This window comes from Embiotoca jacksoni, unplaced genomic scaffold (genome assembly GCF_022577435.1).
Source record: "Embiotoca jacksoni isolate LCO1_2020_lvr unplaced genomic scaffold, fEmbJac1.0.p SCAF_7, whole genome shotgun sequence".
Lineage (NCBI taxonomy): Eukaryota > Metazoa > Chordata > Actinopteri > Embiotocidae > Embiotoca > Embiotoca jacksoni.
The window spans coordinates 16,571,011-16,586,838 of record NW_027185425.1 but is presented as its reverse complement, the minus strand read 5'-3'; the positions used below and the strand labels follow the sequence as shown (position 1 = coordinate 16,586,838).

At 41.8% G+C, this 15,828-nt stretch overlaps 2 protein-coding genes across 3 annotated transcripts in view; one reads left to right on the top strand and one right to left on the bottom strand.

Annotated features, from left to right (window-relative positions):
- LOC138214634 (solute carrier family 66 member 2) overlaps positions 1–8,784 on the bottom strand; it is a 34,500-nt gene extending 25,716 nt beyond the window's left edge. Inside the window, exons 1-3 of one of the 2 annotated variants that reach the window (XM_069176390.1) lie at positions 8,188–8,784; positions 7,553–7,686; positions 4,967–5,017 (exon numbers count right to left, since the gene is read on the bottom strand). In XM_069176390.1, the coding sequence (XP_069032491.1) occupies positions 4,967–5,017; positions 7,553–7,686; positions 8,188–8,642 (640 nt within the window). In that variant the 5' untranslated portion in view covers positions 8,643–8,784. The remainder of the gene's footprint in view (positions 1–4,966; positions 5,018–7,552; positions 7,687–8,187) is intronic. The other variant, XM_069176391.1, reaches the window with a different exon arrangement.
- Positions 8,785–11,293: 2,509 nt separating this feature from the next.
- LOC138214537 (heat shock factor-binding protein 1-like protein 1) lies at positions 11,294–14,881 on the top strand. Its single transcript, XM_069176243.1, has 3 exons — positions 11,294–11,499; positions 11,588–11,654; positions 12,799–14,881. The coding sequence occupies exons 1-3, from the start codon at positions 11,455–11,457 to the stop codon at positions 12,891–12,893; spliced, it is 207 nt and encodes a 68-aa protein (XP_069032344.1). The 5' UTR covers positions 11,294–11,454; the 3' UTR covers positions 12,894–14,881.
- The last annotated feature ends 947 nt before the right edge of the window (positions 14,882–15,828 follow it).

Here is a 15,828-nt window from a genome sequence, read left to right as displayed (position 1 = left end):
TGTTTTGCGGCCTCTCGCTGCCAGACCTAAATTCTCCTCATGAATAGAAAGGGTCTGGACGCGCTCTATTGGGGACGGTTTCCAGTCGATGCATCGTAATGATCGTAGAAATTAATGAGTTAATTTTGAAAGTCCTGGAGCGATCGGTATTGACAACAATCGGACGCATGTTGTGTGAGTAAAGTGACCGAGCTGTAAACAATAGCGATCCTCCCCCAAAGCGAGTTCAACATCAGGTTGGAAAATGGCTGTTGCAGACGTTTTCTTTTTAATGTTATGCGATGTTCTTGCTGCAGATTCGAATGCCTCGATTTTCACATGTTTGTATCGCTTCATTGAGCTCTACCACCTGCTGTAGTTGGAACTACATTTTTAAACAAACATCATCCCGATAAGCCACCGTCACTTGTTGCCAATTTGTCCGCCCTTCAGAGGCGCTGACCAAACCATGCAAGCAGGTTTTCTGAACAATCACAACAAAAGACTGAAGCTGTGGGCAGTGGGGAGACGGAGCCAGGCTAAAACAAATGTTATACCTCTAATCAGAAGCATTTTCCCCTGATCCCCTCCTGGAGCTATGCAGATGTGCTGACTGGAACAAATGCTAAAATTTCTGAGATTTTCAGAGAGGATTTACAGCTATAATATTAAAAGAAATGTATGAAGACTGAACAGTGCTGGAAAAGAATGAGAATGTGGTTATGACAGAGCTGCAGCTTCTTGGGAATACACAGCTGAGCCACCTTGAAAGTCTGAAAAAACAGAAGTCATAAAGTTTCCATCCTGGCTTTTCTATCATGGAGCAGAGCCTCAGTGACAAAAACTCATTTGTATGCTGCTCGAGATCCAATCGTTGTCGCCTCTTTCAAATCCTCTAACTACAAGTTTCTCAAAAACACATTAGGCAAAGTAAAACCTTACCCGCTGTCACTGTCAGATATTTTTCGACAAATATTTCATCTTACTTTTTCCTTTACATACCCGTTCACCTCCACCTGAGTGATCACCAGCATTTCTGATTCCGACACAGCCAAATGATCTGATCTTTTAATCGCCTTAAAGGATTTCGGCAGGCGATCTTCCATATAAATCACACTGAGCTGCTATAACACCAGGATTTATCCCCCGTCTGAAAACTACACTTGTACAACAAAAGACATATTGTACGGCACAGATGTGGCGATTCGTGTGATTGAGATTGAGGCACCGCAGGGCTTCTTGGGACCTCTCCGTTACAAGCTGTTATCTCAGCTACCAAATTATATAAATTCAATGTCTCGACATAAAATGTTTACAGCTAAGTCATATCCAGTGACATTATGTTTTTCTTTCTGGGTACAAATTTGTTGTGATAATGACGCGGTGCTTCCGAGAACAAACACGTGCTGTGATTAAGGCTCAGAGAACATAAAGGGAACAATCAGACAAATGTATTGGTTGAGGATTTGTCCTGCTGACTAAACAACACTACGGTGAGTCACTGCAGACCTCAACAATATGAAGCTCATCTACCCGACGGCTGCACGCTGACACCAGTTTGGTGCTTTAAGTCAAACTGTGAGCTCTCTATAACTTGCTTTTCCTCATTTTACAGTCCGTCCCTCCTCCATCTACCTGCGTGCTTTCACACAATCTATCAATGACAGACTACAACATGCTTACACTTGATATTTCCATCGGCAGATCAATAAGAGGGTGCAGACGGGCAAAGTTGCGATCAAATGAACGTGGCTTCCTGTCAGCCCTAATGACGCTTGGCAGAGTTCACTGATCGATGGCCATTCATAGAGGCTCCAGCCACCGGCTTGCCATCGCCAGCTTTCATACAAGGGCAAACCGAGCCAGCAGCACCACATCCGGAAAGGAAGGCGAGGAAATATCCAAATATAAGAGACACAATGATGGCACAAAACATTTTCTGATTCTTTTCAGCCCTTTTTTTTTTAAGCGACTGAAAACATCCAACAAAATGTCTAAAATAGCACTTCAGTACCAAACCATGGAGTGGCCTTGACACAAGTCCCAACAGGGGAATCTCTGCTACTGAGCCAAGTGGATTCTCTACTGGTCACATCCTGCATACACTGTTTCCTACTGCCATCTAGTGTCTGTACCAGGAAGTACAGCCCCTTCTTTACTAATGCTGTGTTTAAACTCCACAATGTGTTTTATATACTCAACCTTTTAATATTCCAACGTGTTTATAGAGCCATCTTCAGACATAAATGAAGCCACTTTCAATTCAACTTTAACCACCAGTGATGGCACCAATATGTTCTTTAAGCACTGCAACAGCCCAAATAAAACATGAGCTTTTTTTGTTTGTTTTGTTTGCAAATTGACTTTATCGAGCACACCTAATTTTGATTACTATGCCGATATGAACTCAATACATAATCAAAGCCTGCTTAGAGTAGTAAGTAATAAAATAGTGTGGAAACAAACAAGTCAGATGTCTGCATTTGTGTTCATCCAGGTCCCGTCTTTCTATAGGAACAAACATTACAATGAGCTTCCCTACAAGCCACAGCTCAGTAAAACAGACATTATTGTGATGTGTCACTGACAGTAGAAAAGTACAGTATTGAATAACAAAATAAACAATGTTTGCATTCCATTTAGCTGCTTCTGTTTTAAGGTCTCAGTGATGTGTATCCCGGCCTGCTGAGGTACTTGACCAGATGTTGTGTTGTATCTGGCTGTGGCCACTAAAGAACAGTTTGAACCCACAGTGAGCAGCACAGCAGCAGACGTCCTCTCTATGAGAGTGTTTGTTTGTTTTTTAGCCGCATGGCTGGACATCTACATGTGAAGATGCTGCTGCATGAAAAGATAAGGCTGGATTTTGTCTTTATGTTTCTCACTGTAAAAAAATCCATTAAAACCACCATCTTCACCATATGGATTAGTCTCACTGAAACTACTATTCACTACTTCCTTTCTTCTACTTTACTTAAAGTAAACCTTTAAAAACAGGCAACAAATCTACATTTTAAACTTAAACATCCTGAATGAATTTCCTAAAACATATGGGCACTTTTTTAGCAACTATTATTCAAAAAGGAGTAAGTGCTGTTTTTTTAATAGGACTATTTGCAGCTGCAGATTAATACACATGGTACTCTTATTAATATTTTCAACCGTAGGAGAGAAATAATAAACTATGTGTAACTGTGTTAATGTGTAAAAATGAGCTTCGTCTAAAGTGGCTGCAGCAGTAAAACACGTGAATAATAAAGTATTAATCATCAAATAATGTAGTAGTACATCAGGTACAGCCAGTCTGTGTAAAGATTGTCATAGACTGTGGGTCTGAGAAGTGAGGCCAATGTTGAAGTCCCTTAAAGTGCGATACCACTAAAGGCCACTAGAGGCTGGCTCCAAAAATACTCTGGCACCAATAACCTCCAATTCAAAAAGTGTCAACTTCTCTCAAAATACAAAATCAAAAATGTGTTTTTCCTCAGAGAGGTATGTTTGTGGGCGTGTCTGTTTTGATTGACATGTCTAGGGTGCAGTCTTGTTGCCAATATAGGTGGGCGGGGCATAGCGTCCTCAGGTTCTCAGTCAGACCCAGCTCGTCCAGATATGGACACTTCTGACTCCAAAAACTAAGATGGCTTGGTCACAGCGAGGCTTTTCTTCCATGGAGTACTCTTACTTTCACTAATTTACTTAAAGAAACATTTCCTGATTACTAACATACTTCTTCTTAATGCAGGACTTTCACTTTTAATCAAGTCTCTTTACAGGGTGGTGTTCTTACTTTCCTACATAAACACAAACTATTCTTAACACTTCTTCAACCAATGGATTTAAATAATTTTTGTGACACGATGGGCTTCGTTTACACAATCAATACTTGTTAATGGAATCAGGTCATCGTTGATTTTGTGTTTTCTATTTGATTTGTTGATTAAACAATTTTTTAAATATGAAGTATTACCAGTCTTATCTTTGAATCAGACACCACCAGCCATTAGTCTCGAAGTTCATTATCCTTGTATGAAAGATGTCTATAGAGTCAAAAATGATTATGAATACCCCTTAAAGCAAGCTGAAACTACTGATGGAAATAAAACCATGCCTTTACTCATAGCAGACATAAACACACAGAAAGCCTGGCTGTGTTAAGGCTGTTTTACAGTTGCAACTGCTGTGTCAACTTTGCTGATCGTACCGATCTCATTGATAAATGCATCAAAGAAGTATTATTGTGAATCTTAGTGTAGTTCAAAAGAATTTCTAAAAGCCAGTTAGAAGACAAGATTAATAAAAAAGTCATTTGCATTTGACTTTGATTAGTTCAGCCATTAGAAAAAGGTGCTTTACATTCACGTATCGATGCAGGATAAAATAAGCATGCAGCAATTTAAGGCTCATTATTCACACACAAAAACACAGTTGGTTTGAGATCAATTCTTACAATTCAAACTGCACAAACATGAGCACCACGTTAGAAAAAGCTGACAGTAGAAAGACTAGAAACTGTATTAACAACAGGCTGTGAATGGCTGCGATCTGCCGGTTTCTCTATGAACTTTCAATTCATTCCTATATTATCATTTAATATAAATGCATCGAAAATAAAACATGCAAAAAAAAAAAAATCACACTGGATTTTCAAGCTCATCCTTCATGTGCACTGAGGGTGTGCAGAGTAACATGCATGTGTGAGAGCGACACAGCTGTGAGTGACTACGATGGACAGACAGTAAATATGTATCCGTGACTTGAAATCATGGCGGCGACAGCAGGAAGTACATGCGGGGGAATGAGACTCATGCTTCAGATGAGGTGTTAGTGATCATCAGGCTGCGGGGAGGAGCCAAGCCGGGTCATCATCATGCACGAGACACACGGGTGGAGGGGAGGTGGGGGGGGGAGGGAGGGAGGGGTGGAGAGGGAAAGGCAGATGAACTACGACTGATGTTTCATGGCAGACACAGTTAAGTTCTGTACATACCCAGAAAGAGCCTCTTAGGGATTCTGACCTCCTCGTCCTTACTGTCTGTGGCTACAGACGGAAAATAAAAACAGTAAAGAAAAGGGAAAGGAAAAAAAAAAAAAAAAAAAAGAGCTTGGTTTTCTTCTTTATTTTATTCCAGCAAAGCTACAGCTGAGCAGTGACGCGTTACTGAACCGGACTTTTTCAGGTCACGGCGAGTAATCGGTGACACTGTGTCACCGCTCACCGTCTGATTTTGTGATTAGCTGCGGCGCTGATTACAGCATTCGGTGCGAAAGACTTCAACCAGGCAGCGGCGTTTCCACCGAATTCAGGAAGATGTTGTACAGAAAACCCGATTAAATTACAGTTTGCTTTTTCACCACAAAATGTCTCTTTAGCGTTGCTTTCAGTCTTGAAGTTGAGCTGAGCTAACTGGCTGTTTGCCTCAGCTGTATATTTCTGGACAGATTAAAGAGCAGTAAGAGTCGGCGAACTCATTAGCGAGACCGTGGTTGACCTGCGCTCGACTGTTGCTGTACTTTGAGTAGAACACTCGGTTTACTGACAGGTTTGTTTGTGGAAAACACAAACAAACAAACAAGTGTATACAGTATTATTTATGCAATTAGGATATGGCTGTGATCGTGACGATTCTGCCTCCGAAATGCCTGTTTCCTATAAATTTAAGAGCTGTATTTGTTCTACTACATAAATAAGACTATAGATGAATGCTAAATTACAACCGAGATCAAATGAACACTGGATAAGCAGTCCTGCTAAAAGCTAACTAGCTTAGCAGCCGTAACTTTAGTCTCTGCAGATGTTGACAATACTGAAATTCACGTGATTTTTTTTTTTTGTGGTGTCTGTGAAACTAATTTGTAACGATCAAGAGCACATTTTGTTTGTCGGGCTATTTGAGTGTCTAAAATTATTATTATTATTATTATTATCTATGTTAGATCTTTGAATGATTAATAATCTGCTGTAAAAAAGGCACCTTTCACACGTGCTACATTTGGTTTGGACCAAACGAGGCGGGTGTGAAAGCAGTCTTAGTAGCATTTGACAATCTGGAAACAATATGTCTGCTTTTTATTTCCTAACTTGCTGGTTGTCAAGATGACCAAATATGGCTCCACGTCTTCCTCTTTCTGTATTTGTACTACTGTCCACACTACTTTAGTTCACAGTTTCCCAGTAAGTTTCCATCCACATGGAGTGCTGTCACCTGACAGTGATTCTGTAATCAGTAACCCCAATTATTCAGTTTTACACGCCTCCTCTCTCTTCCCCCTCCGTCAAGACTGCCAGAGAGGAAAGGAAGCCGAGCTTGAACATCCAATCCAGCAGCAGGAATATACAGCACGCCTCACACTGCAAACAGCAGGCGGTGCAGCCTTCAACCACATGACTTATCAGACAACAGCGGGCTGTGCCTTGTCCCTGTGTAAATATAATAGGATCTGTTGTTTTAACATGTCGGTTACAGAATAAATTTGAGACTCGTGAGAAAGACGTTCTGTTGCAGTTCACTAAAGTCGAGCGGGATTGTTTCCCTGCATCGTCAAAGCTCCTTAAAGGCACCGAACAAGCAGATAGTTTTGGATCCTTTATCGGTTTCTGACAGAAGATGCAACGCTTGCAACAACCGAAGCGCATTATGGGTAAAAATTGCAATTTCAGAGGTAATCCGTTCTTAAGGCTGCACTGGTGTCAACTCCTTCCTTGCGTTCGCGACCTTTAAATGGTGAAAACTGCAATAAAAAGTCCTGCAGTTAGAAAACGTAACCACGATGCTAAATGTTTTAGGTTTCCCACCGGGAAGACGGCAACGGAGCGCTGGTACAGGAGACAGAAAAAGAGGCATTGAATGGCCTGGGTTTCAGCAGCAAGTGGCAAAACTAGGGCTTCAAAATGAAATATCTGAATATTTTTGACCAAATACCTCAATATTTCTCAGCCACCAATTTCAGCGCTTACAAAAGAAGTTGGTGGTGCCTCTATTTCTGCTACGTAGCCATGGTGACGACAGTTGTGGGTGGATAACCGATCCATATTTTTGGAGCGCTTTGAGAACATCCTCCAGGTTCACTGCATGTTGCCATACTTGTCTGTGTGAGTGGACTTATGCACTTAAAATAGCAAGCGTAAGTATGCGAATTGAGTCACAGCCACAGAATCATATTTATATTTTCTGACGGCCTTATGAACAACTAGGAGTTAGTTTAAACAGAAGAGGAGTAAAGTGCCCATCTAAAACTCTGAATCTAGACTTTCCCCAAGTTGCCTCATTACAGGATATTTATTCTATCGGTATTCAGACTTTCTAGAAAGTTACCCGACGACTAACTGAGCTTTTTTTTTTTTTTTGTGGGATGGAAAGGGAAGGATGCTTTCAGGATATGATCATTTTAAACAGTTCATTTCCAAGTTATGTACATTAAAAAGCAGCAGTGAAACATATGGTCTGAGCTATGCACCGAGATGCAAAGTAAAACGAGTTTTTTTCATTGTTCTGAATGCTCCATCATCCACAGTCTTATCTCTACCACACACTCATGATGTGCAGTGTAAAGGGACGCTGCGCGGGTGTCTGACCTATGAAGGAGCGCCTCTTGGTGTTGAGTTCAGTGGCCGTGCGGACGTCGGTGCACAGGTTCAGCATGATGAGCATCGTGCCGATCATGATGATGCTCTGCCACAGCAGCAGCGTCTCGAAGTAGCGGCCAAATCTGAAGGCAAATGACAAAACAGTGAGCTTTAACGATGCATGTATCCATCAGCTGAAGAGGAGAGCAGCTCGGCGTTAAGATCGATACGCCTTTGCACACTTGATCGGTGCTTCACTTTCATTTGAAAAGCTTTCACGAATAATCAGCAACCACTATTCAACCCGTCATAAATCCAGTCCACCGAGCAGCTTGTCCTCGGTGAGCTTGTGTCTGCGGTCCATCTCTTGGTGCATGTGGTCCACATCAGCAGGTGGCAGCAACAAATGAGAACCACATTTTAAAGTTACAACGCAACAGAAGCACCAAAGAGGATCTTATGTGAGCCGAACTTCAACGAATAGCCCATTAATTCTGGAAACACCCTAAGCCTCGTTTCATAAGTTACACACTGGCTGAAAAGCAAAAATAAATAAACAAATTTGCAGGTTTTTTTTTTTTTTTTAAATGTAGTTTTGCCGCGTGTTTAAGACGCTGGTCTGATGTGAAAGGTGTCGTCGGTACCTGAAGAGTATCCGCAGGATGTTTGCCACCAGCAGGACCAGGCACACGTAGGTGGAGAAGCCCTCTGCGTTCTGGGTCCGGCGGATGTCTCGGTACTGGGGGATGTAGGGCACCACCCCGCCGAACACCATGGCTCCGGCTGCGACCCACGACACCAGCGTGTTGAACACGGACACCACCTGCTCCAGCACCTCGTCGTCCATGTTCGGCTGCGGCTCGCCGGGGGTCCGACGCCCGGGCGGGAGGTTTTTCAGGCGGCTCCTGGAAGTCCAATTGCAGGTGTTTCTCCTCTCCTGGCTCGTTGTGAGGAGTTTGACGGTGCATGGGGGAGTTACATCCGGACCTGAGCGACCATAACCGCACAAAGAAGAAGAAGCTACTGCCACGACATCACAAGCGGAACCGGGAGACGACGAGTCGGGGGAGCGAACGCTTGCAGCAGCAGCCGAAAGCATTAAACGGTGTTATCTACGAAGGCAGCGGCAGAGTTTACAGAGTTTACAGAGTTGACAGAGTTTACAGAGTTTACTGTTTCTTCGCTGACCAGCCCCGCCGTCAGTCCACTGGATTTCTATTCTGCTGTCTTTCCCACACTTCCGGAAACGTCACGAGTTCTAACAAAGATGTTCTATTTCCTCGAGATGGTTCACACGCGACCTAATGTTGGTGACCGGCAACAGACGAAGATTTAAAACATGCTGTTTGACTGTCGCAACACTTCAGTCGAGAATTATGTAGCATAAGCATGGCTGTTTTTCATCTTTTAAATGTGATTTTAATGTAACGATATCACTAAATATGTGCTTACAATTGTGTTCTCTCTTAATTTCCTCGCTAATCTACCTGCATCTCTGAGTACAGCAGCTTTACTTGGAGACTCTTTCTTTGATTTGTCTGATAGTTGTTTTCTTTTTATATAAAAGACACTATTAAGGAAGAAAATGTTGTAAATAAAGTGAATAATGGCTGGATTCAATTCGGCTGCTCCAGTTTAAGGGTCCTTGAAATGTGCATGCTGGCTAACTGTCACACTGTCCTGGACACTTGGACACATCCACTCGCGTATATTTTTATGCTTGCATAGAGCAATGGATGCATTTGAGAAACTCTAATAATGATGATAAATACAAATCCCCTGCTGCATGAGACAACAATATTTAGTAGCCTATGTGGCTGGACAGTGTATGAAATGCTTAAAGGCTTTGAATTTCAAAGAAGTGCAAAAAGTTACAACCAATGGTTACCTCATCAGTCACTCAAGCGACATTCAACTGATCAATGGTGTAACTCTGATGACTCACTGACTCAGTGACAGATATTTATGTTTATTGTAAGGTTGGCTGTGTTGTTGTGGTACAGCTGTTCTCTGCAAATGTGCTTTAATGTTTCCCTCACTGGACCCGCCCACGCACTCCTAATCGGATCATAGGCTTTACACTATGATTATGTCACAAATATGAAAAAAAAATGTCTCGGTGCTGGAAGTTTTATAAATATGAAACCGTAAGGGATTAAACATTTCATAAAGGATAGAGTAAAAAAAAAAACATTTTTGTTGAAGTACAAGTCATTCCAGGTCCACTATATCTGGTACCTGAGTCATCCCGGGTCCAAATTCTACTCGGTGTAATTAAGTTGGGCAGGTTCTCACTTTGTGGGTCAATATTTTCTTAAACATACTCAGATCAGCCTCGGATCGGGCCTGTTTTTCAAAAATGAATGTATGCACGTTGAGTTCTCATCACTGGAAAAACTAGTGTTTTCCCAACAACTGAAACTTGTTGGGATAAAAAAAAAAAAAAAAAACACAAAAAAACCCCACAAAAAACCCCACAAGTATCCCAGTATTTCACAATCAAAATAAAAGGTAACACAAACAGTCCACCTGCAGACCCAAGACAGATTTCCAAACCGGTAATGTAAGTAACTGAAGGGGGCCCCAGGGGCACAAATGGAGGACGTAGCTCATTTCTGCCCCTGTCTACCCTGATTTGTAAATCCAGCCCTGCTGTAGACTATAAATATTGTACTGAGCAGTAACTTCCGTTACAGCGGAAGCCTTAGAGAGACGGGCACATGTTGTACTGACTGTTTTCGGCTCCAAGTATAAAGCTTCATCTTTTTAAATATTTATTGTAACGTGGTTTATTCTAGTTGACGTGTTTTCTTACTGCGCTCGATAACAGGCCTTTCTAACGATGTATTATTCAGGGAGAGAAAATACTGACTTTCAATGACACAAAATCTAGATTATAAAGATTTATAAAGGCTTAATGCACGTTATGTAACCCTCGGGGCAGACAGCTCGTCATCTGTCATCGGTCACAGTAAGTCCGGATAATGTGTTATGTAAAAGGCAAAGCCTCCGTGTGGGGAGCTTTTCCTACCACACCACACAAAACACACAGTGACCTGCTTGACAGGATAAACCAGTTTACAAAGAGTTAATAAAACGCGCTTCCCATGTGCTACCGTGCATACAAATCATTGCGGATGTCAAAGTCAGGGCAGACAAAGTCAAATAACATGAAACCGGAAATGAAACAAGACACACCTTCATAACAAAAGCACAATGACTCTATTTATGGGAAATTAGTTTTTAGGTGTTGTATACAAGTAACAACAGGCTGACATTTTACACCGAAATGGCAATTGTTTGGCATCTTTACAACAGACTTTTGTCGTTGCAAATTTTGAAGGAAAAGGCAATATTTCCTGTAAAACATAAATAATGTATCACTTCTTGCTGTGACACTTAACAGCATACTACAAAAAAAAAAAAAAAAAAAAAATTTGATGGTATGATGTGATACAGCTTTGACTCATGGATGAATTATGTGTTGTAAATGAATGAATTACAAGTAAATGACCATCAATATATTTCCATAACACACATCTTGTAATTATAACGGTTTCTAGGCTTGGCAAGTTAGGTCATTATCTCAGCACATCATAGTCATTAAAAAAAAAAAAATACAGCCTATTTGTATTCTCTCTTTGCTACTTCACACAAGAGAAAATATAACAACGCTTCCGTCAAACGCCCCTTTTATTTTGAAATGACGGGCACGACGAGCGGAAGTCACTTTCTGCACAATGTGTCAACTCAGCATTCCGCAAAGTTATGAGAGTCACAGCTTTACGTGGAAGGAAACTCGATCTGGATCTTTAACGTCGGTGTCACTGCCCGGTTTAGCGAAGCAAATATTCACCTTTATGTCGCGCGGTGTCCGTTTAAATTAAGGTGGAATTTGCCGGAACAAAACGATGTCAAACCCAGACTGTAAAGCATCTAAAGACATGACCGAGGTGGTAAGTTTGTTTTGATGAACGCACCACCGGGACGGCAAACATCTGCATGAAGACTTTTTTTTTGTCTGACGGTTTCCTGTCCCTGCAGATGGAGACAACGATGCAGCGGCTTCAAGGCAGGTTCCAGACGATGTCTGAACAGCTGGAGTCCAAACATATCCTTGTGTTTTCTTCTACAGTTCCTTCTCTTTCAGGCGGAGCTCCGAAATGACGCAGCGAACCAGTTTGTTGAAACACACCTGAGAGCGCATGTCAATCAGAAACGCGTCCTCCCTGTCAAAATAAAACACCTGGTCGATCGGGCGCGTTCAAAATACATCCTCACTTTAGGAAGCTTTCACAAAATGTGTCATTCAGGGTTTTTATTTATCAGTTGACCTGATACAAAGTCCAGTAAACAATCAAACCAAACTACAATCAAACCAATTTTGGGTGTGAGCACACTTTGTCTTTGCGTGAACACCTGGTTTGATCCCAGGTGAAAGGAAGCAGTGCTGTTATCTCGGCTCTCCTTTTTAACTGGTGCTAGATTGGATCAGCAGGAGGGACGCTCTGTCTGTGATTGCTTGGGACATTGTAGGAAAGTTAAGTTTAGTTTTACAGACCAGTTGCCTGAATGTGAAACAACCAATTACAGCAGCAGAGAGTTAAGAGCATTTGCACCTTTGGCTGATTGGATGTTGCACCAACCCTTGTTTTTAATTTCCAATGCTAACATCTTCCTGCTTTCTACTTGATGAGCAGATTTTTTTCCGTCAAAGGTTGGTCACATCGTGCAGACTGCAGTTACGTCCCATCATGGCGTCAACCCGACCACTTCTACATGAGGTCTGGTTGATCTGACCGGACTCTGATCTCAGTTTGTTTTGCCCTCATTTACACCTCACATGAACATGTTTTTCTCCTTATCCAGATTGGTCATCCTGATCCAGATCATAAGTTAATACTGAAACGGGGTAACACTAGCAAAAGCACAGGTTCTGTCACACGTATTTTATTTAAACCTACAATAACATGTCAAAATGTCTTCCAGGAAACAGGCATGTAGTGTCACGCAGGTCATGTATGTTTTGAGCCGTGTAGGACAGTCCAGTCACTCCAGTGTCCTTCTGGTTTTCTGGTTTAGATGCTATTAACATTGCCGTGGTAAGTGGGGACCATTACAACAACCACTGATAGGCTTCAAGAAGCATTTTGTCTTTACCTTTGGAGCCAGTGTTGGATGTGGTATCGTAAACGTGGCTGTGACACATGAAGGGAATGTAGATGTGATGTAAAAGGATTTCTTAACTTCCACACTCGATCAGATGGGAAACCGCATCGATGACCTGGAGAAGAACGTGACCGAGCTCATGACACAAGCTGGCATGGAGGAGCAGGACATGTCAAAGTGACAGCAGGCCGGCGCTTCGTCCGTCCCACCAGCTCTTTCCAAACGTAGGGCGTTCTGTTGCGCCAGTGTTGACGGCAGAGATCCACGCTGTGTGGTCATCGCGCATCCTAAAATGGGACTTCTGCGTTGACGCCTCTGAAGATACTGTCACTTTAAATGCTGCTATTTCTTTTATTTTCAAGGCATATCCAATCAGATCGCAGCTGACCAAGACACGTAAAGATACCCTGTATAGATTTATTCATACTTGTACTTTACACTTACTGTTTTATCACCAAAAAAAAAAATGTTATTTTTACCCTTAAGATGCAACAACCAATTGTAAGCACTTCCTACCTCATGAAATACACTGCATGGCCACTATATTAGGTACACCCACAATATCCAACTTAATGCAATCCAGCACAACAGCTCTGCCTCATATTCCACCTTCACAAAGCTCATAATGGCCAGTCCTTGTTAACACTCTCCAACAGAATTCAACTTCCTCCTCTTATCTGGTGGTAAACATTATCGGTAAATGAATACCTCTCTGTCATAGCTGAGATTTATTATTATTATTATTGTTAAAGATAGAATTCATGGCTGAGCTTCACTTTTGGATTGTGTTACATTTTACAGGTGAGCTTCATAAAGTGACCACAGAGTGTATTTCCGAATCCTTTTTTTTGTGTGTGTGTGTCTTGAAACCTGCGTTGTTTACATGTTGACATGTTGTGACCTTTATCTTCTTCTTCTCCTCTTTTACTGGCCCCAGCAGCACCAACAACTGTGGACACATATGAGTGCACTGTGTGGAAGTGGGTCTTCACAGGGATGCAGATGTCAGAACCTTTAATGCTCTGCAGTGCCTCCAGTGGTCAAACACTCAACAGGCTCACTGGAAAACACAGAGGTAGCAAAACTCACACACGAGCAGTTACATGCACTCTCACAGTCCTGTAGTGGACGAGTGGTGTCATGTGGGAAAAATGACAACACACAGGACACTAATATTCCTGATGAGATGTCCTCTGGTAGACCTCCATGCATCTGGCGTCCCAGTATCACGCCAAAGCATGTGATATGCCCGTCAGTCCACTAGAGGATGCCGTGACTGTGTCACATTTTGTCCGCACCCTCGGCGTGAAAACACACGCATGTATGACCGGGGTCAAAGAGGGAGGTCATGTGACAAAGAAGTCTGTTCTGACTTTCACAATCTTTGAGTTCGGGAGAAAGCAGAAGTCGATTTGGATTTCTTTTTAGTAGCATGAGCAACTGAAACCATGACCTTTTCTTGACCCTAACTAAGTAGTGTGTGTGTGTGTGTGGGTCACGGTTTTCTTGGGCACTCGGTCACTGTGACAGTTAGTGGATCTACTTCACACAAGTCGACGCTCGACTACTTAAATCCTGCCAGTGTGCTTTTTGGGACGAACCCATTCAAGTCTTACCACCAAAGAAACAGTGCGGCGTCATGCCAGCAGTCAGTCAGCTGAGACACATCACTCTTCATCTGTGTTCTTAAACCAAAACATATATTTAACTGTGTTTCTAAATCCTGAGAGGCAATTCTTCACTTAGGAACTTTGCATCCAGAAAATCCAGTTTAAGAAGTGTCTTTAAACAGACGACATTTCGTCCTCTCTCTCGGTGTCCTGTTGAGACCTGCTGCCAAATGTTCCCTGTTTGTTGGCAGAAATGCGGCTCACCGATCTGCTGTTCTGTCGTTTACACTCTGTAAGTTTTAGACAGGAGTTCACGTGTGATATTTCATGGAGAATCTACGTTTGATAACATCTATGCAGTTCATTTCTGAGTTTGATATGATGTGTCATGTCACGTCCACATATCGTACACTCTTTGTATGTTTGTTTTTTTCCTCTTGCGTGTGTGAACACTGTTTAAGGCACGTGGTGTTTCCCTCAGACAGCCATCAGATAGACTCTATACTATACCAATGTGCACATGTTAACATGCAATAAACTAAATAAAGGTTTTTTTTTCTAACAATTTTAGTCATCTCTTGTTGAAATTTCCAACTTCATACGTATTAGCCAAAACTATTTTCTCTCAGTGGTGCATTGTAAAAAAAATTTTGGTTGGTGTTATATTTTTTACACTTATTTAAAAAAAAGATTAGCTGGAGAGAAAGTCTTATAATAGCAGATCTCAAAATCCTATGAAGGCATTCATCAAAGATCATTATAGTCTGTCGACCAAAAGCTTTTCTCACTCAATGCTGTTTTTTCTGGTCTACTTGTCCAGAGCTCCGTGTCAGCATCCATCTTGACCTTAGTTGGAAGTGCAGGATATTTCTCCCTCCATCATAAAGCACATTTTATTAATTAAAACTGAATCTGCATTTTTTTTCCAGATATACACCTGCTGCACGTGTCTCTCTGGCAAGGGAGCCCAAATTCTTTCACATGAAGGGCCAAAAATAAATGTGGATGAAGGGTCAGGGGCCAAAAATACATGTTTATATTACGTGAAATTACATTTCATTAAAACATAATATATAACAGAAAATTAACATTGTCACACTTGGCCCCTGGACTGCAGTTTGGACTGTTCTGCTCTGGGCTCCGTTGTGTTGTGCTGGGAGTCAAGAGTTTGGAGTTATTGACTGAAACATTTGTTAAGTTCTCAAAGTGTATTTTACTGTTTATCGTTTCATTTAGAGAAATCTTGCAGCATGTTTCTGACTTCAGTGTCAGAGTTTGCTTCATGAAGCATCATCATGTTTAAGATAAATGCTTGTGAGGCTGTTGTAAAGGTAACATTAATGGCTACAGGCAGATTTTATACCAGTCTTATCTTGCTGTTAATTAAAAGCATACAGAAACATGCACATTAGCATGTTATTGTAATGCGTCTCAGGAGAGAAAAAAAGCTTTCTAGCCATCTTTTCTAATCTCGTCCTGGCAGAAAGAAAGACGCGGGATGCAAAA